Genomic DNA, 11,016 nt, shown 5'->3' on the forward strand with positions numbered 1-11,016 from the left:
GCCTGTCTTATTGAAATTGCTTGATTAAACTATTTAAATTAAAACTGACTGGCAATGAATGATTTTGTCATTAACAATGAAAACAGTTTAATATGGGTTTATCTGAAACTGTGAATATTACACTTTAGTTTTAAAATTGTCTAGATTTTATTATGTTTAACAAACCAGTCTTCGATTTGGCGTATGAATAATATAGCATATGGCGTTGAAGCATATAGCAGACTTTTTTTGAAGCACTTCACCTCAGATGTTATTCGTTATTCTTGTTTATCTAGTAGATACCTGACCAACAAAAAATACATTAAAATTAAGCTATAATTTATACCAAATGAAATTTGTTTCAAAAAGATTTGTTTTCCAAAATTAATATACTAATTATTTTTTGTTTGTGCCAATCCACTACTCAACAGCGCGGTTAGATTATTTGTTTTGCTCCATGAAAAATTAGGATTTAATTAATGCTTTACAATAATTGTTGTATCACAAACCTCTGTCATATATTTGCAAATATTTTTAAATATGTCATTATTTTGTCTTGAGCATCAGATTTTTCCTTGGTGCTGATGTGCTTTCATTTTCTCCGTCTCACTCGCGGCAAGTTCAGGTGAGGGAGTGTTTAATAAGCAACCCATGGCTGGAAAATATACATTTAGATTTAAAAGAAAACATCTTAATATTAAAAAGGAAAAACGCATTTGATTCTATCAATATCCTAACGAATGCCCTTAAATAATGTAGCCTAGTTGTCAGCAAGCATGAGTGTTTATTAAGATTGGCATAAGATTAAAAAACGCATGTAAATTGAGTTAAGAAATATTGTTTTAGCAACACTTGTGACTTCTTTGGGAAATAACGCTCATCGTTGACATCACGGGATGACTGATCGTGAAATAACGTGTAGTCTGGCACATGTGTTGCCCACAACAAGTCAAGATTTTATCAAGACAAAATCGGATAATCTGACATAGTGACTTTTGTAACCTACAAAAAAAATCGTGTGATCTGACTGGGATTTAACAGGTCCTTAAAAGGTACATAATAATACCTCAAAAGTACAAATGTGTACCCCACAGTAACATAAAAATGTACAAAGTCAATCCACCAGTATGGTACAAAAGTGTACCTTTTGAAAAGGTACCACCCTAGTGACAGATTTTGTACCTTGATTTCTGAGTGTGTAGCTTACTTTGTACATTGTACGTTGTATTTGTGATGCAGAAAGCTCAGAGATGAGTCCGGTGAAGTTCCACAAGACAGATAAGAGCAATGTAAAAACAAGGTAAAACTATGTGTTCATAGTACACCTTTCTGTTATGTTTGCTTTTGAAAAGAAACTGCTGGTCTAGCTGATCTGTACAACGGTTGCAACCCAGGCTCATTCCGAAAATGTAGTCCCGAGGACGTTTCTGGAGACCGCGAAATACGTCCCGGGAGGTACGTTTTTTGCAGTTTTTGGTTTTCGCGAATCCACGAGAGGCCGCTGTGTGCGCCTTTTTGGCTTTCTCGGACTTTTCCCGCATGTGCCGTTCGCGCCCGCGCTGTTCTTGCGTGAATCCACCAGAGGCCACTGTCGAACGAACGTCTGTCTGTCCGACTGGCTGAATGATTGACTGGCCGGCCGACCCACCCTCCTCCTTCCCCGTACCCAAACAATTTTACCGATCGACCCGCCCGCCATAAACCCAACCAACGATTTACAAAGGCCGTCCGGAAAAAGAAAAGCCCTCGTCCGATTTATTATTTTTTTTACCACATTTTCGAATTTTACCACATTGTCACCCTGTTATGAACCACTTCGCTTTATTTCTTGGATTCTGTTTTAGTCTTACCTGATTTCTTGAACCGCTCTTCCCTGGACTCGAACCCACTCGTCGTCGTCGTGGTCAGCTCCTCTCTGCGTCTCGAGTCCGCCGACGCACAGGACGAGCTAACCAGACAAACTGGTTACAGCGGGAAAGCCCTCCACATGAAGGTAAGCGGTCAGTCGGCGAGCGCAAAAAGGAACGGCGTCATACCGCCCCGCAGCGTTCGCTTAAAAAACTAAATGCAGCCATACGTACCTCCAGCTACATAATTCGCGGTCTCCGGAAACATCCTTGGGACTACGTTTTCGGAATGAGCCTGGGTTGGTACAACAAGCCTTGCCTTCTTCTGGAAATGTAGAAGGACATACATCTGAAATTTACAACAAAATGTTCTCTAATAACGTATTTCAAATTCAAAAAAATGTAGACTATAGTGGATTAGTTATCTGAAACGTGCAAAAAAATAATAAAAACTACCCGGAGCAATGTGTTTTACGTTTTGCTAAAATGCATTTTCAATGAGCATAAATTTGAGAATGGAGTGATGTTTGAAATGGTCTGTTGGTCTGTCAAATACACACTTGCCCAATTTAGCTAAAAGGTTAGCTAGTAAGCTATTTAGATGACAAATATTAAACTTTAGCTTCAGCAAATTTTATGTTTTTATGTTTTTCATTTCAATTTGGCTTCATTTTTCTTGTAGTTTCAATTCAACTACAGTAGTTTCTATTGTTTTAATAACATTTTTCTCCTTTGTCTTAAAGTTGTTTTCTTAAAATCAACATTCACAATGTGTTTGTACTGTAGCAATGACATTCTCTCCATATTTGTTTGGTTCGGTTCAAGACTTAAATTCCTATGCAAAAAATGAACAGGAAAAAACCTTCTGGAAACTGGGCTATAATGCACACTTTTTCTGGAAACCAGCACTTAGTTTGCATTTAAATGGTCACAGATGGGCAAAAAAACTGGATAAAAAGCATAAATAAATAAATAAATAAATAAATAAATAAATCGCCTCCTAAGAAAAAGGTGCAAGTACATCATAGTATAATATGACTGGTGACACTTTCTGGGGACACATGAGAAATATTACATTTTGTAAAAAAGCCATAATAGAGCCCTCTTTAACTTGTGATCCATTTACAAAACCTAAACACTGTGATCTAGCATGCATTTAAATTTTCATACAACTCGATGAATATTTCATGCCCTATAATACCTGTCATTCCTTGCCGTGAAAGGCCTTTGAATGACAAACATAATTTAATCTGTAAATAAATTCCCGTTCTGGCTCCTGTACTACACAATATTCTTGTCAATCAACGGCTCGAAAATCAGCATTCAAAGTTGTTTATTCACCTCGAGGGCATTTAATCCGAAGCGTTATTATCTCCTCTTTGGCGTGTTTTGCATTCATTCGCATTCCGGGGTCGTTGATGTGTGAGTGTATTGGCGGGCCTCTGCTCGGTGTTTACGGGAGCTCCCCTGGTTGTAATTTGAGTGTGATTTCTGCGGGTGTTTGTGTGCGTGTTCGCTCTCCTGTCTGCCGACTCTCCCAGGATTTGAGTGGAAAATCCCTGCAACGGAGCTGCTGTTGCATTAACATTCTCCACCACAAGCAGCCCAGCATAAGCCTTCACATACGGCAAGCCATTTTAACATTTAAAGGTAGAGTTCACCCCCAAAAATGTAAATTTGCTCACTATTATTGCACCCTCAAGTTATTTCCAACCCTTTATCACTTTCTTTCTTCTGCTGAACACTAAAGAAGATATTTAGGGGTGGCACAGTGGCTCAGTGGTTAGCATTGTTGACTCAAAGCAAGAATGTCGCTGGTTTGAGTCCCTGCTGGACGAGTTGGCATTTATGTGTGGAGCTTACATGTTCTCCCTGTGTTCACATGGGTTCTCCCCGGGTGTTCCGGTTTCCCCCACAGTCTAAAGACTATATGTGCTATAGGGGAATTGAATAAACCAAATTGGCTGTTGTGTATGTGTGTGTGTGTGTGTTAGTGCGTGTGCGTGTGCGTGTGTGTGTGTGTGTGTGTGTGTATGTCAGTACTGGTTTGCCGCTGGAATAAGGGATAAGCCGAAATAAGGGACTAAGCCAAAGGAATATAAATGAATGAATGAGATATTTGGAAGGAAGCTGCAAACCAAAACCATTGACTTGTATAGTAAGAAAAACAAACACTATGGAAGTCAATGGTTTCCAGCTTCCTTCAAAATATAAGATGTTGTAACATAAGAAATTTTTTCTAATAAATAAGAATTGTTTCCCAGTACTGGGTTGCAGCTGGAAGGGCATCCGCTGTGTAAGACATATGCTGGACAAGTTGGTGGTTCATTCCGCTGTGTCGACCGCTGATTAATAAAGGGACTAAGCCGAAAAGAAAATGAATGAATAAATAAATAATAATTAGCGTCTAATGAAACATGCAAAAATTTATCACTAATATTTTATTAAAATATATTCACTACCTTCATCTAAAAATGCCTAATAACTAATGAATAATTACTGTTTAAAAAGTAATTATTGAATAATTGACATCTCACTAGCTATGTTTCCATCCAAAAACGCAAATTAACTATGTGCAAAACTGGAATATCGCATAATCTTGTTTCCATCCAACGAGTCAAAGAGAACAAAATCGTCACTTCCTGATTATCTGGCGCCAAACATCAACAGTAAAAACAGGTTTTGCTGCAGTAGGAGAAGCTGCGTGAATCTTTTCGTTATTTAGTAAATGACTTGCGCCTCAGAAGACAATGCTGTCACACAATGAACGCCTGGTGGCGTTTGAAGGCATGAGACGTGGAGCACAGATGCTCTTGATTCTGGACTCAATTAATAATATAATAACACTAATACTGAAAGAGTTCAGGTGTTTTAGAATGACCAAAACAACATTTCAGATGTTTTACAGTGTGCTCAGCCTGCTGGTTTGTCCATTCACACACATTTTCATCATCACATGATCTCTTTTAACAAAATCACATGACCTTTTTTAATGTGTGCAACTTTTCTTGTCAAATACAAAGTGTATCCTACACAGTTATTCGCGTATGTTTTTTTTTAATGCGCAACTTAGCGTTCCATCAACCTTTTTTTATGCGCATCTCCAAAATGCACATATAAAAAAGTGGATGGACAGGTCATAAAAGTCAATTGTAAAAAAAAAATTATTTTGTTACTAATAACACAAGAATGGTTACAGTAACCAGCAAAATAAGCTTAAAATAAAAAGTACTTGTATCTATTTCATAAGTGCTGCTATCAAATTAATAAATATTTGTATCAATTAAATAAAAACTAGTATTTAATAAATGAATAAATTTCATTTTGTAAAAAAAATCTTACTGTCTTTAATCTATTGGTAAAAGAGCTTTAATGTTTAAGGGTCCAAAAGATTGGAATAATACCTGCTAACATTCGATCACAGTGGCGGATTTAGGCATGGGCAATATGGGGGATCACCCAGGGCGACATCTTGCTGGGGGCGGCATGGGGAGATGGTGCAAAAAAAAAAAAAAAAAATTGCCTCAGTGAAAGGTTTGATATACGATTTACTTTATGCAAATATTAATTTAGAGTAATCCCAGAATAAAGACATTAGGGGCCATTTACACTTGCCGTCTTTTTCTCGTGCAAGTTTGTCATTCTATGTGCAACCTAAACAACACTGGTGAAACCAAACTGATGCATGTGAGTAGAGAACCATTCATGCGCACCTCATGCACTGCTCTTGCTGCTTCTGGTATGAAACCCGGTTGTTTACATGCACACCGATAAAATACGAGCCACTCATGCACTGTGAAACCGGATTAACAGCCTTTTAAGCAGGGATGTCGGTAAGCAGCAACTGTTGCAAGTCAATAAAACTAAAGTTATATATATTATGGCGCAGGGTGCCATTTAAACTAGAACCGCCACTATTCGATCCATTGCATTTAAAGTGATTAAGCAAACTTTGGTGTTATATTTTACTTTGGATTGTAGTTGTTTTTCCTGAGGATGTTGTTGTTTGATTCACTGATCTGTACATCTTTTTGTACTATGTATATCTATGTGCGTCTTCCCCTTTTGTTATTGTTTGTTTTGTTGTTGTTTTTTTTGGATGCTATGTAATTCATGTCTTTGTTGTCTTGTGTTATTGTGTGATTGTGATCAATTGTGTGATTAATTGTATTGCCACAGCCACATCACCCTGCAGCCCAATACTGGTCACTCACTGAAGCTAAGCAGGGCTGAGCCTGGTCAGTATTGGATGGGAGACCACATGGGAAAACTAGGCTGTTGTTGGTAGTGATGTTAGTGAGGCCAGCAGGGGGCACTCAACTTGCAGTCTGAGTGAGACCTAAAGCCCCAGTATAGTGAGCAATGTCTTTCGGATGAGACATTAAACCAAATTCCTGACTCTCTGCAGTCATTAAAAATCCCATGGCACTTCTCTCCAATAGCTGGTGTGTGGTGAGCGCACTGGCGCCGTTGTCCTGTGGCAGCCGTCGCATCATCCAAGTGGATGCTGCACACTGGTGGTAGTGTGGAGAGACCCCCCTCATGATTGTGAAGCACTTTGTCTGAATGGCCATACACAATAAATGTGCTACACATTACATTAGATTAATTGGGGATCCCACTTGAAAATGAGATGGTACATCTCAAGGGGTTTATCCTAATGAATAAATATCAAATGGTTTAAATTAATCAAATGAAATTTTCTAGTAATCTCAACTTATATTAGTCAAACTGACTAGAGATATTAAGTTAAACCTTATAAAACTAAATAAATTTAGTTAAAACCTGATTAATGTATTAAAGTAAGACAAATTAACATAGCTAATAAATACACACTAAATAGAAAAAAAGTGGGTCACACTTGAGTTGAATGTACAATTCACACTATTAACTAACCATTAACCAAGACTTTTGAACTCAATAAACTAATTGGCTGCTTATTCAATGTTAGTAAAGCGGTTTAGGTATTGGGTAGGATTAGGAATGTAACATAAGATCATACTTTATAAGTGCTAATAAACGGTTAATATCATAATAATAGGCAGGTAATAAGCCATTAGTAAATGATGTAAATTGTTACTTAAACTAAAGTTTTTCCACAAAGAGGGACTGTACTAGTCGCATGAATACAGAACTCAATAGTTTCCTGATAAAATGTTAAAGTGGCCTGCCATCCTTCACATACTTTTCCCCTCAGAAACCTGCAGTGCAGCATTAAATAGTCTTTCTGCCAGGGGCAAAATTAAAATCACCTCAATCTGACACACAGAAATGAAGTGTGATCCCTGCACTGCTACACTTGTGCACTAATAAAGTGATTTAAAAAGGTCATATTGAACAAGACTGTACTTTTTAAAGGCATGGTTCATTTGGAGAAGACAAAATGTCAGCATTGAATGGCTGTTACAAAAGCTGACGGTCTTTAACATGTAAAGTGGTGAAAAATATTTCAGAAGAAATCTCCTGTGTCATTTTTGTGAATCATTGACACTCAAATGAACAAATGTCCAAGACAATATATTTTTTTTATTCTGTTTGGTTGCGACACAGCAGGTTTAAAACAAAAAAAAATCTTATTTTAAAAAGTTAAGTGAAGTTTTATCAACTAATTTCGAGAGGAGCGGGTGATATGATTGATCATGGCTGGTCTCTCATCCGTAATCAGCAATAATTCAATCAGATTGATCCAAACTTACAATAAATTGACAGATTTCGCCTACTGCCTTATCTTCATTTTGGATGAATCCCCCCTTCCACCCCATCTCATCCTTTTACTATGGGGGGGGGGGGGGGGCTCCAGACCTACCTGATCTCGGACCCCCTTATATGCTTATTGACCAGGCGGGAGCCCTGGACTTAATTATCTCCGAGCTCAGGGTTCTCTCCCAGAACAGCATGCCAAACATGCTAATAGCATCAAGCAATATCTAAGTAAACTCTTGGAAAACAAATTATATATATATATATATATATATATATATATATATATATATATATATATACATATATATATATATATATATATATATATATATATATATATATATATATATATAAAACCATAAGTGGTCACAAAAAGTAAAGCTCATTATCTTTTTTTTTTCCAAGTCCAGTCTTTGACAACCAAATGTATTTTTCTTTTGTGCACACAAAAATGTGAAAACATATTACATTCTTTCAATTTTAAACCCTTTTTTACTGCAAGGTTTGTCTAAAGAGTATACTGTATAGACTTAAACATAAAATTAAATTCTGATGTGTTAAATTTGTATTATAAACATACTGTATAGATGTTATTTTTGTGGTTCAATCTTTGAAGCTGTAGAGCCATGAGTAATAACACAATAAAATTATTTAAGATATAAAATATATTATTAAGATAATAAAAACCTACATGTATATTAAAAATACAAGGCCATGGGTGGAACTATTATTTTTCCCCATTTTTTAAGTGTGTTTAAGGCGACAATGCTAACCACTGAGCCACCGTGTTGCCCTTACTTGATATATATTTAATTTCTATTTCAGCTTTATTTAGTTTCTTATTTCAATTTTTATTTATTTAATTAAATTTTTAGTTAATTTTAGTTAACTTTGACAACATCTTAAATGTCCATGTTTTACTTTAGGTGAAGTTTCTCTTTTTATTTCTTTATTTTACAATAAGTTTAGTTTAAATAGTTTTTAACAAAAAACGCAAGACACTAAAAAAAATGATTGCCGCAAAATTTTTGCAAATAATTTATATGGCCTGAATTTAAACAAATTAAATTTAGTATTGTTTAACTTAAAACAGCCCAAATAAATTATATACAACCACTTGCCTTAAAAAAAGTAAATCCAATCTGTCATCTTTGAATCATTTTTTCAGTGGTGGATATAATTTCACTAAGGACACTGATGTAAAAAATAACATCTACTCAATTTCTAACTGAACACTTCACATATTACATTTGCAAACCGTCAGCTCATTTCTACAAAGTCAGCAGAACTGAAGAAAAAATGTGCAAAAATGTTATTCCAAAATATCCAGATTTATACATAATATTCATCAATTATAAAAGCCCATGGAAACTCTTTAAACACATTAAACTGAATCCTCAAAAGCCTCAGCTTTGATCAATCCTCCGCTGGGAAACACACTTCTGTCTGCCTCAACGCAAGCTCAAGTCAAGCACAGCCAAGGCAAACTATTTACCACAGGATATCCAATCATTTCCTCCGATGGCCATTTTGATATATGGGACTCTAGAGGATGTATGTGCTCTGAAGATCTGTAAAATCAGTAAATGACTCTGAAGTGCACCAATGCATCGAAAACTCATCGAGGTGATACTCAGATACTAAACATCAGGCAAAAGCATGCAATTGAAAATAAAATCACTATATATACAATTGAAGTCAGAATTATTAGCCGCCCTTTGATTTATATATAATATATATAATTATAGATATAATAAGACTTCAACTGTATATATATATATATATATATATATATATATATATATATATATATATATATATATATATATATATATATATATAGTTATTAACATTTGAAGTGGAAAACTATTGAACAACACCCATTCTTGTCTGTTTTGATTCACTTCGAATGTTGACTATGTACAGTATATTGGTAGAAGCATTTTTAACAAGTCCTATTACTGTCAAATGAATGTGTAGTTAATCACTAGTATGTAACAAATGTCACAGCCAGGCCAAGTTCCCCACTCTCGGTCACCACAATCATCCCGTTCACAGTAACCAGAGTATTAATTAGCCCCGGACCTGCACGTCATTCCCGCTCATCACTTCAGTACCATGAAAACCCTCACCAGTCTTCACTCAGCGTCCAGCCTCGTTACTCATATGAAGGACTGCACTCTCCATACGGTCAGTCTCTAAAACTCTATTCAAGTTTACTTGCCTCTCTCGTTCCTTGTGATTTCCAGTATCTACGTCTTTCCTTGTGGTTTTTCCAACACAATCTCACAGCAATTCGTAACTTTTTGATTTAGTGGCTAATTTGTATGAATTCGTACGATCTAATTCGTACAATTTAGTACGATTTGCTCATCTGCCAATGATGGTTGGGTTTAAGGGTGGGGTTAGGTGCCACGCCTCCTTTTTAAAATTGTACAATTTCGTACGACTGAACTCGTACGAATTCGTGCGAATTAGCCACTAAACTGTCAAAACGTAAAATACTCACGTTTTCTCGTGAGATCAGGCTGGGTTTTTCCTGGTCCCCCCTCTGGTTGTCGTCGTTCCTTAAATCCGAATATCTGTGTTCCTGGCTCTCTGGATCTCTCCTCTGGTCATCCCATATCGATCCTGCATACCAGCCACATTGAGTTCCGTTTACATCCTATTCACAATAAACTGTTGTTATGACTATAATATAACTATACAGGTTAAAACACACATGCACACTTAGTACAATAAGAAATTTAAATACGACAAAAGAGCAGTAAACCGTAAACATGGCAAGACAAAATATTTTAAAACTCTGGACGATTAAAAGCAAGTGATAATAAATCGCATTTTACCCGGGTATAATTTATATACTGTAATACCGACAAAACGATTTCGATTTATATATATGTAGGTCAGTGTATCTTTTAGTCATTGGATTTTCACTTTAGAAACGGATATTAAATTTTTTTTGATGTTCGCTTTAAAATTCAAAAATGAATATTGAAATATGAGGCGTTTTTCTTTTTCATGGTGAAAAACGAAAAAGCAAAAATGATTAGATTTTCATGTTTTATTTCGAATAACAAAAAATAAAATCACCAGAAATCAAAAATGAATAAAGGCTTGTTTATTATATTCCAAAACCAGATATGTCAACTCATTTGATGTGTGTGTGTGTGTGTGTGTGTGTGTGTGTGTATAACATAATAGTTTTAATAACTCATATCTAATAACTGATTTATTATCTTTGCCATAATGACAGTAAATAATATTTAACTAGATATTTGTCAAGACACTTCTATACAGCTTAAAGTGACATTTAAAGGCTTAACTAGCTTAATTGGGTTAACTAGGCAGGTTGAGGTAATTAGGCAAGTTACTGTATAATGATGGTTTGTTCTGTAGACTATATATATATATATATATATAGTATATTTATATAATGTATATATACATATATATGTGTATATATGAGTATGTGTGTATTTATATA

At 35.6% G+C, this 11,016-nt stretch overlaps 1 protein-coding gene across 1 annotated transcript in view; it reads right to left on the reverse strand.

Annotated features, from left to right (window-relative positions):
• Positions 1–331: 331 nt before the first annotated feature.
• Positions 332–11,016, reverse strand: part of nf2a (NF2, moesin-ezrin-radixin like (MERLIN) tumor suppressor a) — a 138,822-nt gene continuing 128,137 nt past the window's right edge. The window contains exons 18-19 of the mRNA XM_056457374.1: positions 10,039–10,194; positions 332–2,151 (exon numbers count right to left, since the gene is read on the reverse strand). Of these exons, the coding sequence (XP_056313349.1) occupies positions 2,041–2,151; positions 10,039–10,194 (267 nt within the window). The 3' untranslated portion in view covers positions 332–2,040. The remainder of the gene's footprint in view (positions 2,152–10,038; positions 10,195–11,016) is intronic.

Source organism: Danio aesculapii, chromosome 5, assembly GCF_903798145.1.
Source record: "Danio aesculapii chromosome 5, fDanAes4.1, whole genome shotgun sequence".
Lineage (NCBI taxonomy): Eukaryota > Metazoa > Chordata > Actinopteri > Cypriniformes > Danionidae > Danio > Danio aesculapii.